This window comes from Hipposideros armiger, unplaced genomic scaffold (genome assembly GCF_001890085.2).
Source record: "Hipposideros armiger isolate ML-2016 unplaced genomic scaffold, ASM189008v1 scaffold_126, whole genome shotgun sequence".
Taxonomy (NCBI): Eukaryota; Metazoa; Chordata; class Mammalia; order Chiroptera; family Hipposideridae; genus Hipposideros; species Hipposideros armiger.
The window spans coordinates 2,061,961-2,077,386 of record NW_017731476.1 but is presented as its reverse complement, the minus strand read 5'-3'; the positions used below and the strand labels follow the sequence as shown (position 1 = coordinate 2,077,386).

General features: G+C 59.9%; 2 protein-coding genes and 1 non-coding gene across 7 annotated transcripts; 2 read left to right on the top strand and 1 right to left on the bottom strand.

Annotated features, from left to right (window-relative positions):
* Nucleotides 1–663: 663 nt before the first annotated feature.
* Nucleotides 664–5,957, bottom strand: MCRIP2 (MAPK regulated corepressor interacting protein 2). Of its 2 annotated transcripts, XM_019648380.1 has the most exons (6): nt 5,745–5,957; nt 5,522–5,639; nt 2,584–2,649; nt 1,581–1,708; nt 1,280–1,381; nt 664–1,047 (listed from the first exon to the last, which is right to left on the bottom strand). In XM_019648380.1, the coding sequence occupies exons 1-6, from the start codon at nt 5,794–5,796 to the stop codon at nt 977–979; spliced, it is 537 nt and encodes a 178-aa protein (XP_019503925.1). In that variant the 5' UTR covers nt 5,797–5,957; the 3' UTR covers nt 664–976. The 2 variants fall into 2 exon arrangements, with proteins under 2 accessions (XP_019503925.1, XP_019503926.1); XM_019648381.1 differs by lacking the exon at nt 2,584–2,649 and having other exon boundaries at nt 5,745–5,947.
* Nucleotides 5,958–13,201: 7,244 nt separating this feature from the next.
* Nucleotides 13,202–13,272, top strand: TRNAG-CCC (transfer RNA glycine (anticodon CCC)). Its single transcript has one exon. It is a non-coding gene; the product is annotated as a tRNA-Gly (tRNA).
* Nucleotides 13,273–13,636: 364 nt separating this feature from the next.
* On the top strand, nt 13,637–15,349 carry METTL26 (methyltransferase like 26). 4 transcript variants are annotated; one of them, XM_019648682.1, is made up of 6 exons: nt 13,637–13,911; nt 14,069–14,231; nt 14,439–14,498; nt 14,822–14,889; nt 14,983–15,061; nt 15,132–15,349. In XM_019648682.1, the coding sequence occupies exons 1-6, from the start codon at nt 13,715–13,717 to the stop codon at nt 15,177–15,179; spliced, it is 615 nt and encodes a 204-aa protein (XP_019504227.1). In that variant the 5' UTR covers nt 13,637–13,714; the 3' UTR covers nt 15,180–15,349. The 4 variants fall into 4 exon arrangements, with proteins under 4 accessions (XP_019504227.1, XP_019504229.1, XP_019504226.1 ...); XM_019648681.1 differs by having other exon boundaries at nt 13,673–13,911; nt 14,005–14,231; XM_019648684.1 differs by lacking the exon at nt 14,439–14,498.
* Nucleotides 15,350–15,426: the final 77 nt, after the last annotated feature.

Below are 15,426 nucleotides of genomic sequence, written 5' to 3'. Positions count from 1 at the left end.
CTACAAACGGGGACCCTGTGGGGGATCTAGCATGACCAGCTATTGGATTCCTGACAAGCCCCTCTGTATGTGGCCAATGAGACGCACCCGTAGGGGCCGTCCACACTCACTGACAGCCCAGCGTGCACACCAGGGGTACTCCACTTCATCCTCTATCAGCCGCAGGCGAGGTCACCCACCCAACAAGCTAAGCAGTGTCCCACAGGGCCCCAGGTCCTGGCAACCCCGCCTCCTACACTCATCCCCCCAGGGCTCCCCTCAAACCTATGAGGCACCTTCACCCACCGTCCCACAGCCAGGCCTGGGAGACAGGACCAGGGATCCTGAGACCTGGCCCCAATCCTGGGAGGCTGGGGCCCCATCCCAGGGCAGGTTGTGAAACATCTTTGGGCCTCCTGGCAGGGTTCAGTCACCTGTCAACTCCAACAGGGAGAGAAAGGGGGAGTGGGTGTCAGGTAGGGCAGGATGCAGTTCACAGACTTCCAAGGAAGATGAGCTGACCCCAGCACCTCTGTCAGGACACAGGAGAGCAGCTGGGCAAGGGGTCGAGGGCCTGAGCTGCAACATGGAAAGACAGGGCTACAAGGGAGGTTGGGCTGGGCCTGGCACCCGTGTGTGAGAGAACACCTCTACCCCTTATGCACAAAGTAAAGAACACTCGGAAAAGGCAATTTTTCAACTTTATTAGCCTGGAGCTCCGCCCTGTCAGCCCCAGGGGCTGTTCCCTGGGCACAGTGAGCAGGAATGAGGTCAGACAGTTTCAGCCCCCGGCCCCTGGCATCCTGGAACAGCTGAGCCAAGGTGTCAACAGGTGCAAAAGTCCAAATGCTGGCACTTCAGGTGTGGCCGGCGTCCGGCTTGGCCCAGGGTGAAGCATGGCCTGCCACAATGGGTGGACAGGGCGCCATGGTCCTCTCCTAGCAGAGGGTCTGCATGGCCAGGTCCTGTGCAGGCAGCATTCCTTCTGAGGCAGCGGCTAGGAACAGTTAGTGATTCTTGCCAGGAACTGTTGCGCCCACCACTCGTCCAGGTCAATGGGCACAAAATCTGTGGGCAGAGCAGAAGACTGGGCAGTGATGCCACCTCCCAGACCTGTCAGCATCTCTCCCTTCAAGCTGACCACAAGCCCTTCACCCAGAACCCAAATGTAACAGGCAACTGGGAAGACATGGGCCAGGTTGGAGTCCCCTCCCGCACCCCTGAGGCTAGAACCTGGCAGGGCCCAGATCAGCTTGGAAGGGTGTGGAGGGGACTCCCTGAGGGGAGGGGGGGAGCTCACTCTGCAGCCGTGGGTTGGGAGTCCTCTCCACATACTGCACAGGCCTTGGACCACTCTCACCGGCTGGGCCACCACCCAACTGCTGCTCCACTTGCTGCCAAGCTGTAGGGAGAGGGAAGTCAGACTGAGCCTGGCACCTTGTCTTCCCCCCAGGGCCTGGTGGCCACGCTGGACTCCAGCCCAGAAGTGGGAGCAGACAGCCTGCTCGATGGTCACAGGACAGGCTGGCAGAGAGCCCAGCCCTCTGGCAGCTTTGAGTCAGGTTACAGTGGGGAAGAAGACCCCTGGGCCTCCACACTACCTTCGGACACAAAGCGGACATTCTCCTCGTGGGCCAGTGTATAAGTCTCCTGGGTCCCCTCGATGGATGGGGATGTGGTGGGGGGCCGCCGGCCATTCACCCGGTTGAACACGAGCCTTGGCCCCGGACTGCAGGAAGGGGGAGGAGATGGTTGGTGACCATCCCAAGCCCAAGTGGAGCCTGGCAGAGTTCTAGGAGCAGCTGCAGGCCACACCCACCGCCCCCAGGCCAGGCCCAGCCTCAGCACTGCCCTGCACCACAGGGCAGCTGCGTGCTGCAGCAGGTGGCCGAGGCTTCTCTCCCGCAGGCCTGCGCCTCCAGCAGCTCAGTTCACACCCACAGCCCCCAGCCCTGAGGCACGCCTGTGACTGCAGACCAGGAGGGCCCCCAGCTTTCTGTATCCCAGGTCCCCAGCAGGGTTCCATGCTCAAGGCAAGCAGGCGCCCCTCCAAGGATCTCTCGGGCATCCCCCTGCCACCTGCTTCCCACCTCCCCTGGACTGGCCAGGCCTCCAACAGCCCAGGTTCTGACTGGAGCCATGACCAGTTCACTCTGTCCCAACCCCACCCTCTAGGCACAGCTTTTGGCCATCTTCTCCCCACAGAAGCTTCTCCATCTCGCCAATGCCACAATGTGAGAAGAAGAACCCAAACAAGAGCCTGGTGGCCTCTGCTCCTAGACCCACGGGATGAGCCCCAAGGGATAGCTCCAGTATGGGGTGGGCCACCCTGCGTGGGGAGGGTGTGACTGCAACCCTGGCCCATCCTTACAGGCCCCAGAGAAGGGCAACACTCTTGCCCACAGGGGAGAGAATGCTGAGTGATGGCCCCTGGGTGCTGAAGCTCAGCCTGGTAGGCATGCTGTGTCCAGAGGGCCGCTGGGCCCATGCCGGCCAGCCGGGCCCAGGGCAGTGATGGGCCGTGGAAGGAGCAGGGCCGCACCTACAGCAGGAGGTGGGAGCCAGGAGTCCTGGGCTGCACGTGCCACTCCGCCAGGCACTCGCCTGCTTGCAATCCTGGGCTCAGGTTCCCCACCGCCGCTTGGACTTCCTCCTCGGCCAAGAGGGGCACTAAAATAAAGAGGAGCGTCTTGAGGGGCACCAGTCCTGCCAGCTCTGGGCCACAGGAAATTTAGAGGGGCAGGGCTCCTTCCAGTCTGAACTTCATAAACCAGAGGTGTGACTCAGACAGCCCATCACCTGCCACACCTCTACCCCCAACCCTGTAAGGCTATAGACAAACTCCAGGAAAGTTTACAGGCTGGACATGGAAGAAGGAAAAAAAAGAAGGGAATTAGAGCCCAGAGCTGTGAATCTCAGGGATGAAGGTGGTGGCTGGTACCTGCCTGCCCCTCCAACCTACCCACTCCTTGGCCCCTGCCAGCAGTTACTGTGGTTACCTAATGATACTCCACAAGTGGGGGAAAGGGCTCAGGCTCCCATGTGCTTGCACTCCTGTGGACAAAGGCCACCATGTGGCCTCCCCAGGGACACTGCCCACAGACAAGTTCAGCCCCCAGCACCAGAGTCCCTGCTCTGCGCCTACAGGGGCATGGTCTCACTAAATTCCCTCCACTTCCCCCAAAGTAGACCGCACACTGTTTTCCAGCCCAGGAATCTGGGCTCAAGAGGGAAGTGACCTGTCCAAGATCACACGCCCTGAGTGGGTAGCAATGTCAGGACTTAACTGCACATCTGTCTTACCCTAAAGCCCACAGCTCAGTACAGCGCCCAAGCACCTCCCCCACTCACCCATGTGTCTATCTGCCCTTGTATGTCTGGTGGTCACATGGGCCCCTTTTATCTTCTCCCCAACAGTTGATATTGCCTACATCGATCTTATTCTCTCTCCTGTCTGTCTCTGGCTGGGAGGGAGAGCTTGTCAGAGGCACAGACCCATGTGCCCTGTTCACCACCATGGGCAGCACCTAGACCCCTGCCGGGCCATAATCCGAGCCCGTCAGTCCATTTAGCGGGTCAGAGACTGTGAGCATGTGCAGAGCACCAGGCTTGCAGGATGTAGCAGTGGCCCAGGCACCCCCACTCTCCTGGGAAAGTCGGGGTGCGGGTTGGTGAAAAGGTGCTACAGAGGAAACAGCAGGGAAGGTGGGCAGGGAGCTGAGGCGAAGCCAGGTTAGAGGGTGGGCCTGAGAAGGTGCAGGAGCAAGAGTGGGGACTCCTCCATGTGGAGGACAGCTGGCTGCGCTGGCCTCCCAGTGACGGAAGGGTGGGGTGGGGGGAGCCCTTCAAGGCCACGTGGACTGGTGACAGCTCAGGGAAGGGGGAAGGGCAGCCAGGTCAGCAGTTCAGTACATGCGCTGCCTGTTCTCCACTCCTCTGCACCCGGCAGGACATAGTGTCACCTTTTGTGGCAAGCCCATCTCCCTCAGGCTCCGCTTGTCAGCACTCTACTGACACAGACTTGGCAGGCTACAATTGCCCAGCTGCCTCAGGGCATGCTGAAGACAGAGGTGAGGCCTCCTGGGCATTTTAAGGGCTCTGTACTATCTTTCCCATGTCCTTCCCCAGCATCCCCCAACCTGCCACAGGCACACCCTGCCTTCCCCAGCAGGAGGTCCATGGAGAGGAAGGCAGTGAGCACCCTGGGCCACAGCAGCCCCAAGCTCCCTGATTGGGTGACCAGTGGAAACTACACACTTATGCCTTGTTTCTGAGGTAGGGCAGCTGTGAAGTCCAAGGCCCAGGTGACAAGGCAGTGTAGTGTCACAAGAGAGCCTGGGCCCTAGGGAGCAGCCCCAAAGGCTCACGTTCCTTGCCCAGGGGGCACCTGTGGCTGGCCTAGAACATTTTCATCATTGGGATCCAGCTCCAAAATGTCAACATGTCCCCAGCAGGAGGCCCCTAGGAAGGAACTCAGCCCAGAAGGGTCCCCACAGGCTGCCCCCAACCTGTGGCATTTGAGGTCTGTAACTGAGGGGGAAAGGCAGGCTGAGCCACCCCCATCTCATGGTTGATCTCGGAGGCTGTTTGTCCTCAACTTGGAAGTCCCCCTTGCCAGCACCCACCTCCTCAGGCCCTCTCCAGCACTGCCTCCAGGGTCCCTGAGTTGGCTGCCCCAACCCACAGCCTAGGCCAGGAACCCTCAGCCTGTGTGGGCCTCCACCAAAGCCCAGGACCCAGAAAATGTATAGACTACCTGAAGCCAAGGCAAGGGCTTAAGTCAAAAAAGTAAAAGTTTCAGCCCTGGGATGGGGTGGGGATCTGATCTCTATGTCAGGGTAGTGTAGAGGCCAAAGAGTCCCAAACTGAGCCTCTTCTGGCCTCAGGCTCTTGGCACCAGCGAAATGCTAGTCAGAAAAAGGTGAAAAAGTGCAGGCTCCATTGAACCCTGAGCATCTGCGGCGGCCTCCAGCGCCCAGCCAGGGTGTCTGGGGTGAAGGGCAGAGGAGGGCAGTGGTGTGGCAGGGCCAGAGAGAACCACGCGCGCCTCTCCCCCAGAACGCTCTGCCCGCCGTGGCCACAGACAGGAGGCCTTGAAAATCATTGGCCTCGGCCACCCTGCTCCTGCCTAGGAGGAATGTCCTGAGCAGCTTGCCTCAAATCTTGGTCTCTCAGCCCAAGGTCGCAGGAACATCTGACTCAGATGCCTGGAACCCCTTCAACCATGGAGTTGGTAGGCTTTCTCCCTACTCCGGGGTCCTACAGGGCCCGGAGTGGGGGTGTCCACGCACATCAGGCCCAGTCCCCTCCGACCCAGCCAGGTGCCAGGTGAGGCGGAAGCGCGGAGGTGCGGAGATTAGAACTGCCCGCGAGGGCGTGGAAGACGTGGGCGGGGTCGGCGCGCCCCGCCCCTCGGCGCCTGCCCGCGCGGAGCATGTGGCCCGGTCTCTGCTAACCTTTCCCCAAGGTCACCCTCCCGGCCTAACGGCGATCGGTGGGGGAGGGGAGAGCCAGGCTCCCGCCGGGGTCGTGCGCGTCTTACCTCGACAGGGGCCAGGGTCCTGGTGGCTGCGCCCGCGGGGGCGACGGAGTGGGCGGCGCCGGCTGTCGGCATTTCAGGAGCTCGCCAAGCCTGCTCTCTACTTGCTGCTGCGTGGGCCCTGCGGGAACAGAGAGAGCGCGTCAGCCGCTGCTGCGCCCGGACCTGGGGCCGTCCCGGCGCGCGGACCCCAATCCGACCCTTCCCGCTGCCCGCCCCTGCGCACCTGTGCGGCGCTGTGCGACCAGCTTGCTTGGCCCCTTAGTGATGGTGTACATGGTGCGGAGGGGCCGCCCCGCGCGTTGCTCGGACGCACGCCCTCGCCTCCCCACCCGCCAGCCCGCGGCCAGGTCCCGTACCCTCCGCTTCGGCTCGCGCTAGGCGGGCGCCGAGGGCTCGGCCCCTTTAACGGGCTGCGGGGCGCGGCGGGGAGGGGGCGGGCCCGCTACACGCCCCCGGCCCTTAAAGGGCCCGCACGGCTCCGGGGGGGGGGGGGCACGCGGCATAGGCGGCGCTTCGGCTCTTTGGGAAACTGACCCCACCCGGCGCGGCGAAGCCGGGGCGGGGCTGGCTGGACTCAGCGCTCCGCCCGCACTACCCAAGGCCAAGGCAGGGGTACTGTCCTGGGGCCTGGAACTCCCATCTGCCGCGCTGCCGGAGGCCAGATCAGCTATGGAGCACCCAGAACGTGGGCGAGGCTGTGGTCCAAGGCCCCTGCTGGATCGGCGGTGAAGTCCAAGGAGCCGACGCCCCTGCCACTGACCGGCTCTGGGGTGCTCTGTGGCACCCTGGAAACTAGAGTGCTCCCACTCTTGTCGGTGGCCTCAGCCAACGCATCTGGTTCCAGGGCCAGTGTGAAGGGTCCCTCTTAGTCTGGGTCTTGGTGCTTAGGGGGTCAAAGGCAAGAAAAGGGGGTCTGCCTTCTGGGTTTGAGCAGAGACTTCAGGACGCCCTGGGAATCTCCCACCCCACAAGACAGGTGCATTCTACTTTGGGTCTCAGCCTCAGGTGCACCCCCAGCTCCGGGGAGGAGGAGGCCACTTACCAATACAGGAGCAGTGTGGCAGGGTGGGATGTGGGGAGAGAGGTGGTGGGAGAGGCGGCCCAGTTTGCCTGTGTCTCCTGCAAGGGAGAAGGTGGTTAGGCCTCCCCACCCTCCACCAAGCAGTGGGATAGGCCACAAGACCCACTGCGCTGACTGTGCCTCAAGGCCTTTGTCGGTGACCTCCAGGGAGTCTGGAGGCCCAGGAACTAGGCCTGCCCTGAGGGACAGGATATGCTGGGCAGCCCCATCGAGGAGGGCTCTACTCCACAGTGTTCCTTCTGAGAATCAGACAGTGTCCTTCCTCCCAGCTCACAGGTTGCTCAGGGCTGTCCCAGGCTGTGGATTGGGGGGCCTGGTGTGTGTGTGTGTGGGGTGAACCACAGTCTGGTGTGTGTCGGGGGGTGAACCACAGGTTGGTGAGTCCGAGGACCTAGTGGCACCCTGTTGTCTTCCATTTGGTTGAGTTCAATCCTTAATATCCCCCCACCCAACAAAACAAACGTTGCCCACAGTTGTGCGGGTTGTGGAATCTGCACCCAGGCTTGTCAACCACCTTGGGCCCTCAGGGCTCCTGGACTTCTCCCACAAATATCTGAGGAGGCTCCAGCTGCCTGGCCCCAGGGCCTGGTGTGTCCAATGGGGTCTCGTCTCAGCTGCTGCCTGAGGGGGCTTGCCCTCAGCACAGTGAACGGTGGGTTCCTGGAGCAAACCCAGTCCCTCACCCTACACCCCATCTTCAGAGCAGAGTGGCCTGAAGCCCCCCATACAGGCAAGGCTGAGAGGCCAGGGAAGACAAGCAGAGGTCACAACTGGGAGAGGAGTGAGGGGTGGCTGCTGGCCAAGTAGGAGCAGCAGGGTGCAGAATGATGGGCCAGCAGGAAGAACCCCCCCCCGCCACTCCACCTGCTCTGTGCTCTCTCCCAGGCTACGCCATGCGCCTGTGTGGGGTGACCAGGCCTGCTCGGGGACCCTCAGGGAAGCTTGCAGTCCAGGGGGAGCTGGACTGTCTTTCCTCTCATGTGCCCCTGACATACAGCCCCTTGGCTCTGCATCCTGTCCCAAGCAAGGCTGAAGGACAAGTGACCAGCTGCCTCCTCTTCAGGCCCAGTCAGGCTGGGCTAGGCCTATAACCCTGAGACGTGAGAGCAGGCTGGTGAGCCCAGACCCCCAGACAAGAGCGTGGCCCCCGAGTCCAGGCCTCCCTTTCTACCCCTGTGGTGCCCACACCTACTCCCAGCAGCATCAAGGCCAGCATGGTCCTGCATCATCTGTGCTGGCTGTCCTGGCCTTCCTGGTGGCCTCGAGCACGCTGCTGACTCACACGATGGGGAGACACCACAGGGGGAGGGGTCTGAGGGGGGCCTGTGTCCTGAGGGTTTGTGTTCTTGGCAGAGGGAGCAAGGCTCTGGAAGGGCGAAGCATGTGCCCCCTCTTCCCCCAAACTGACAGGAGCTCTCTGAGAGCTCCTCCCCCCTCCCCCACTCAGGCTGACCTGGATGAGGGGAAGCCCTAATGGCCTGGCCCTGCCCACAGGCCTTTTCTGAGGTCAAAGGTTGGATCCAAAGCCCTGGGAAGGGCCCAGGAGAGACAAGCACAACTGGAATGGCCCTGACAGTGGGGCGGAAAGGGGGCACAGGACAAGCAGTGGGCTGGAGGGGTGAAAGGGTGAGAGGGCCCAGTGGTCTCCAAGAGACGCTGAGCCAAGTGAGCATGGGGAACTGAGAGAGGAGGAAGGCCAGGTTGTGGGGGGCACCTGCCGGGGTGAGGGGGGGGGCCTGGCCCCCCACAGAGGAGGCTTACCAGCTTCACTGCTCCCAGGACCCAATTATGTATGAGCACAAATCCTGCCTTGTTCTTGGAATGGAGCCTGGCATCCAGGGGGCATGGGATAGGCCAGCTAGGGGCCCCAAGAGCTCAGCTTGGTTCTCCTGGACAGGCAGGAACCCCAGTCAGCACAAGGTGCTCCCCACCCCCACCGGCCTCCCTGGCCTTCCCACGTGGAGGAGAAACTATTCAATGACATGACTACTGTGGGACCCTCAAGCTGGGTCCAGCCAGACCAGAGGTTGCTTCCCCTTAAACCCCTCAGAGACTGTCTGATCCCCTCCCCTGTGCACCAGGTGTGCTGGTTTGTGCTGGTTCCTGGAGTAGGCCTTTCCTCTTCCCCAGGCAGGCATGTAAGGTGTTTTTTCCCTTATCTGGGGTGGGTCACACCCTAGTACCCCATCCATCTTGCCCTGTCCTACCTACTTAGGGCTTGACATGTCATCTTGCCACTTCCCAAGACACACCTCTTATGTAAGTTCCCTTAATAAACTCTTGATATGGTGATCGAGTTGTCATTAGTTTCTCGGTCCCCCCTGGATCACTGTCTGTGATAGGCACCTTAGCCTGTGAGAGCCCCCCCCCCCCCAGAGGCAGCATTCTGCAGCCAGCAGCAATCCCACTGTCAGAGAGGGTAGGCGCCCATCTTGGAGTTGGAGGTGGGGACCGAAGGGAGGGGACCGCACCCGGCATGCAGAAAAAATGGTTGTCAGGGTAAGAAAAGGTTTTTCTTTCCCTCACGGATCCCATCATCATAATAAAAACAAGTACTACTTTTCTCTTTAAAAAGGCTCTAGGTACACTACTAAAATGTTGTATACAGGGCTGGCCGAGTGGCATGTTGGTTAAGAGCTGGCTTGGGACACCAGCTCTGAGCAGCAGGACCCTGGTTCAGATCCCACATGAGGGCCAGGGACACTGCCTTCTATAGCTAAGATGATGAACAACAGCTCGACCTTGAGCTGGGCTGCCGTGAGCCGCAGTGAGTGGCCGTCCAGAGGCCGGTGACCAATCTGCCTCACTCGGGAAGAGCGCAATGATAATACCAACATGGGCCAGTGAAGCAACATCCTCCACAACTAGACCGAAGAACAAAAGGACAGCAACTTGTCTGTTCTCCTTCCCCCGATTCCCCAGCGCTGTTCCCCTCCCACAATTCTCCAATAAAATCTTAAAAAAAAATAAAATAAAAATAAAATGTTGTGTACAATAAAAGAAGAAAGCAGCTTATATTTTCAGTCAGCCTCAATCACTTGCTATGATCTGAAATCCATGCCCTCACCAACTCAGACGGGAGGATGGGCTTCTGCCAATGGAGGGGTGGCCACAGGAAAGGCTCTGGCTGATGCTCCCACGCCTACTGCCCACTGCCAAGCCCAAATGCAGTGAGTTGAATGGTGGCCCCCAAAAGGTACATGCACCTGGAACTTCAGAATGTGACCTTGTTTGGAAAAAGCAAGGCGAAGATTTCGAAATAAGGCCATCCTGGATTAGGGCGGGTCTTGAATCCAGTAATGAGAGTCCTAGTAAGAGAAAGGAGAGGGAGGTTTGGTCACAGAGACACACAGAGGAGATGGAGGCCAGGTGAAGATGGAGGCAGAGACCAGTGAGGCAGCCACAAACCCAGGAATGCCTACAGCTGCCAGGAGCTGGAAGCAGTGAGGAAGGAGCCTCCTTGTGGGCTGTGAGGGAGCTGACACCCTTATTTTGGACTCCAGGCCGCTGGAACTGTGAGAAAATAAATTTCTCTTGTTGTAAGTCACCAAGTTTGGGGAAAATTTGTTACAGTAGACATACCTAGGGGAGTGGTAGCGGGTGAGGGAACTGGAGGGGAAGCATGGAAGGCCTGGGAGGAAGTGAGGACCCCCGACTGGAGTGGGGCAGGGTTCAGTGAATGGTGGGCAGTGGTCCCTGTTGTTGGCTCCAGTGGGGCCAGCACTTGGGGAGGCTTGCTCCACAGCCCCTTTGTGGGTTAGCATGACTGGAGGAGGTGGGGGCCCCTGCCCAGGAGCCCCCTCACCCACCAGATATTTCCTGAGCACCTCCTGTGCATGGGACCCCAAGACAGGTGGGGGTGGGGGGTGGCCTCCTGGAGGTGGAAGTGCAGTATGGGATGTGCATCCCTCAGGAGGAAGTACATCCGGGCCCTGGACTGAGGCCTGAGGCCAAGGTCAGGAGGAGGTGCTGCAGCGTGGGCAGAAGGACCCGGGATCTCGTGTCCCTTCATGGCTCCCTGGATGCTGGATATTTTATCATGTGGATAAACACACATCTGGAAAGGTGGCCCATGCCAGGGTACCTTCCACACAGTGGGAGGTAAGCCCCTTTCAAAGGCTGCCTGGGAGCCAAATTCAGCCTCAGAAGAGGACACTTCTGGCCCCAACAATAATTCAGCCTCAGGAAACACAACCCCAGGAAGCACTACTGAGCACAGGCTGGGGTGCAGGACACATTCCAGGGGTCCATTGTTCAGCATTCTGTGGGGGTCCCGAACCCTTCCAAAGTCTGACACACATCCATGGCATTCCAGAAAACATGCGCGCGCGTGCGCGCGCGCACACACACACACACACACACACACACACACACACACACACACACACACTAAAACAAAAGCTGCCACTCAGCCTTGGTCAGCTGCTTTGGTCCCAGGCACTAAGGTTGGTGAGCGCTGAGGGCAGATGTCAGCTCACACAGTGTCCAGTAATGGATGTGGCAGGCGGTTATCAACCTGAGATCAAGTGCTGTTAAACAGAAGCATTTGGGCCATTCCTTCAAGCAGCACACATGACAAGAGGGAAGCGGGGGAACAGTCAGCCTCAGGCTCCTCCCCTCTGAGAGGACATGGGGTGTAAAGGAAAACTTTCTATACTTACAATTTTTTTTTAATAGTTACAACGCTTCTGACACCAAATGTGTGGGTTTTCCTCACTGAGCAATTCTCCAGTTCTCTGTGGGCACCAACTGGGTGTCTTACAATTTAACTGAATTCTGACACTGCCTGCCCACTGTCAGTGCAAGACCCCTCAGGCTGAGGGCTCAGTCCCACAAGACCACCCCACTTCAAACTCCAGTCACAAGTCCGGGTTGTCATCTGTGTTTCTGATAGGCCAGCTATAAATTGGGATTCCCACGACCGACCCATCCTTGGGTTCCATATTTTACTAGAGGCGCTCACAGAACTCAAGGAAACACTTATGTTGACTGGTTTATTAGAAAGGCTACGATTTGGGAACTGCAGATGAAAGGGACGCACAGGGAAGGTGAGGGAAGAGCAGAGCTTCCACCCCTCCCCCCCCAGCAGTGTGGGTAGAAATTCACGTGTTCATCAACCCAGAAGCTCTCCAAAGCCCTTCATTAAGGGTTTTATGGAGGTTCCATTACACAGGCATAACTGATTGTCATTGTTCACTGGCGATCAGCTCAGTCTCCAGCCCCTCCCATCCAAGGAGGTTGGGAGCAGGGCTGAAAATTCCAACCCTCTAATCACAAGGTGGGTTCCCCTGGCAACCAGCTCTCTTCCTCCAAGAGTCATCTTAAGGGTATAAACCCAGGTAAGGCTGAAAGGGGCTTGTTCATGAATAACAACAGATGCTCCTCTCACCCCATCACTCAGGAAATCCCAGGATTTTAGGAGCTCTGTCCCAGGAACTGGAACAAAGACCAAATGTGTATTTTTTACCTGACAATATCATAGGGTGGCCCATGCCCAGGGAATCCCACGTGAAGCCAGCAGGAAGCTGGTGGCTCTAGGTTGGTGAGGAATGGTGAGGGGCGTAGGCAGCGAGACCTCAGGTGACCACTGGTCATAGGTGGGGGTCAGGGGCAGGTATGTGCATTGAGAGACACGGCTCCACCACCCGGAGACACGGAAAATACTCAGTGGACAAACCAGGAGAAAGTGAGGCAAAAGGTGAGTCAGGTAAGGAAAGCTCGGCTCTGTGAAGTGAGAAAGACCGCTGAAGGAAGACGGGTGGTCACGATGTAGAAGGCCTCCAGGCCTGTCTGGAGGCGAGGCCAGCCGGCCCACTGAGTGAGACTCTCCCAGGTGGCAGATACTACTTCCCTCCATGTCTGACCACAAGCACACCCCAGATCCTGATCCCACCCTGCACGCCCCCAGGCGGGCAATTCCAGGCTCAAGTCCGGGACAGGGCCATCTGAGTCCTAGCTAGAGTGTCGTCGAGTATGGAGGGTCTCAATCGCGAAAAACTGTCCAGTAAGAGTTAAGCTAGTCTTCACTGCAGGGCACGGCCCTCAGCCTGTGAAACAGGGCCAACTGGGCAAGCACGCTGGAGAACAAATCGGCCATCAATTTGATTCAGGGGTCACCGACCCCTCACCACATCTGTGGACCCTAGGCTAAGGCTGATCATCTCATTGTCGTAGAGAAGCCCTGAGCATCACAAGGTTCCCCTCTCTCGGGACTGCCCAGCTCCTGCAAGCTGAGACCGCCCTGCCCACCCGCAGCTTCGCCCCGGGAGGAACCTTGCCATGGCCCCGCCCCCATCCGCTCCGGAAGTCCCGCGGTTGCCATGGTTTCCACCGTGCAGACCCGAATCAAGGCCGTCCCCAAACCCCGCTTCTTCTCCTCCAGCCCTGGGAGCACAAGCAACACTGCGAGACTCCCGCCGTCACGGACCCTGTCCAGCCGGTGCCCCTACCCTAGTTGCTGGTTGCAGTGCACAGAGCCGGGCCTCCCGACAGAGGCGGAGGCGGCGGCGGCGGCGCGGCGCAGGCGCTATGGCATTTCTGAGCAGGATGCGGTTGCGTCACAATCTCCTAGGTCTCTCCGGCCACCACGTTGCCAACAAGCGCCGCTGGTGTAGTGGTATCATGCAAGATTCCCATTCTTGCGACCCGGGTTCGATTCCCGGGCGGCGCACTTTGCTCTTTTTAGTTTCTCCCCATCTCAAAAAAATTATCTCTCTCGGTCATAACATAAATTTCAAAACAAGAGAACACCAGAAAGAAGGGGGAACCGTCCACTCCGATACAGCACGAACAAGACACAGTTTCAGAGAATGACAAACTCTATAAAAATGTTACGACGTCCATGGCAACAGGACGCTGAGCTAAACAGCACCTGCAAACCAGCGACCCCTGCAAACCAGCGACCCCAGCTCGCCGCCCCGTCCCCCACCGAGGGCTACCGCTCCCTGAGCGCCCCCTGAAGCTGCAGTTCCTTTAACCCTCCGCGCGCGTCCTCCTGGGGGGGGGGGGCGGGCTTGGCGGAGGCCGGACTACAACTCCCGGCGGACCTTGCGACGACAGGACTACGGCTCCAGGCAAACTACCGCTGCTGGCGGGCTGTCTGTGCGGTAGCGATGTTGGTGGCGGCGGCTGCCGAGCGGAACAAGGAGCCCATCTTGCGTGTGCTGCGGCAGTATGTGGACCCGACTCAGCGCGGCGTCCGCGTGCTTGAGGTCGCCTCGGGGTCCGGCCAGCACACAGCCCACTTCGCGCAGGCGTTCCCCCACGCCGAGTGGCAGCCATCCGACGTGGACCAGCGCTGCCTGGACAGGTTGGGGCGGGGGGGAGGCGCGATCCCGGGTAGTGAAAAGGGGCCCTGTCCCGCGGCCCCGGTTCCCCACGCCACCGTGACCTCTGTGAGCAGGTTTGCAGGGAGCGTCAGGAACGGGTGCACAGGCCACCCCTACCCACAGGCTGTCCTCCCACAGCATCTCCGCCACCACTCAGGCCCAGGGGCTGTCCAATGTGAAGATTCCGTTGTACCTGGACGTGACCTGGCATTGGGAGCAATGGGGTGGGATCCTGCCGCAGTCGCTGGACCTGCTGCTCTGCATCAACATGATCCACATCAGCCCTCTGAAATGCACTGAGGTCTGTGGGAGCATGGGCTAACCACCCACGGGCCGGCCACCCGCGCCATGCTGCACCCCGCTTCCTGCACTGGGAGGGAGCACGGTGCCGGGTTTGCCCCATATCCTAGGGCACTGAGGCCAGGAGAGACTAGGTTGTCTCCAGCCCCCACCCCAGGGCTCTTTGGGAGGCCCGGGGAAAGCGCCTCACTGCCCTCCTGGTCCCCAGGGGCTCTTCAGAGCAGCAGGACACCTGCTCAAACCCAAGGCGCTGCTCATCACCTACGGGGTGAGTGCTCCTGCCAGAGCTGAGCCTCCTGTGGCAGGAGGATCCCAGCCAGTCTCAGCTGTCCTCTCCTTTCCGCACTCCCTGCCTCCTGTCTAGGTATTTTCAGTTGCCCTTTCCCCCACTCCATCACTATTGAATGGTGCCTAGATCCTCCCCTCAGTCTCCCTGCACCTTCTTGGCTCACCTGCTGGGATCCTTGGCTGTCCTCTCTTGGGAGCTGTGTCTTTTCTATCCTCTGGGCATCAGCCTGCAAGTCTGCACCGGGTCTGACGGGAATGGCTGACCTTGGGGCTGTGGGCAGAGCCGTACCCCTGTCTCCACAGCCCTATGCGGTCAATGGGAAGATCTCCCCCCAGAGCAATGTGGACTTTGACCTGACCCTCAGATGCAGGTTAGAGCTGGGTGGGTGGGGCACCTGGCTGGGAGGGCAGGTGGGCTGGGTGACACCCCCCAGGCCACGACTCCACCTCCTTCGCCCCTGCAGGAACCCTGAGTGGGGACTGCGGGACACAGCCCTCTTGCAGGACCTGGGCCAGGCTAGCGGCCTGCTCCTGGAGAGGACGGTAGGTGGGAAGGGCTGGGGGCATGGGTGGCCTCCCTGAGCAGCTTCTCCAGCCAAAGCATCTCTTCCAGGTGGACATGCCAGCCAACAACAAGTGCCTGATTTTCCGGAAAGAGTAACCCACCCTTCTCCCTGTGTCCCCAAAGAGGCCCTTTCTGGGACAAACCCAGACAGCCAGCCCCTGCCTCCCTGGGCCAAGCCATGGGGACTGGCCCTGCCCGGTGTGGGTGCTCTTGGCCCGTGGCCACAGGGCTGCTGAGAGCCTGGGAATAAAGTGTTTCCTGCTGTCCTTTTGCTGGTGTCCACTCCTCCTCCTGGGGGCACCCCTGGTGGTGCTGGGTGGGCAGGCTGTCTCTGAGGGCTCCA

Excerpts from the sequence above, each read along its gene's own strand:
- MCRIP2 (XM_019648380.1), bottom strand. The coding sequence starts at position 5,796 with ATGTACACCATCACTAAGGGGCCAAGCAAGCTGGTCGCACAGCGCCGC. Across the intron at positions 1,709-2,583 it reads GAGCCCAGGATTGCAAGCAG|TCCGGGGCCAAGGCTCGTGT; the intron begins GCGAGTGCCTGG and ends CCCTTCCTGCAG. Across the intron at positions 1,048-1,279 it reads TCCCAACCCACGGCTGCAGA|ATTTTGTGCCCATTGACCTG; the intron begins GTGAGCTCCCCC and ends CTCTGCCCACAG.
- METTL26 (XM_019648681.1), top strand. The coding sequence starts at position 13,776 with ATGTGGACCCGACTCAGCGCGGCGTCCGCGTGCTTGAGGTCGCCTCGG. Across the intron at positions 13,912-14,004 it reads GACCAGCGCTGCCTGGACAG|GTTTGCAGGGAGCGTCAGGA; the intron begins GTTGGGGCGGGG and ends CTCTGTGAGCAG. Across the intron at positions 14,232-14,438 it reads GCCCTCTGAAATGCACTGAG|GGGCTCTTCAGAGCAGCAGG; the intron begins GTCTGTGGGAGC and ends CCTGGTCCCCAG.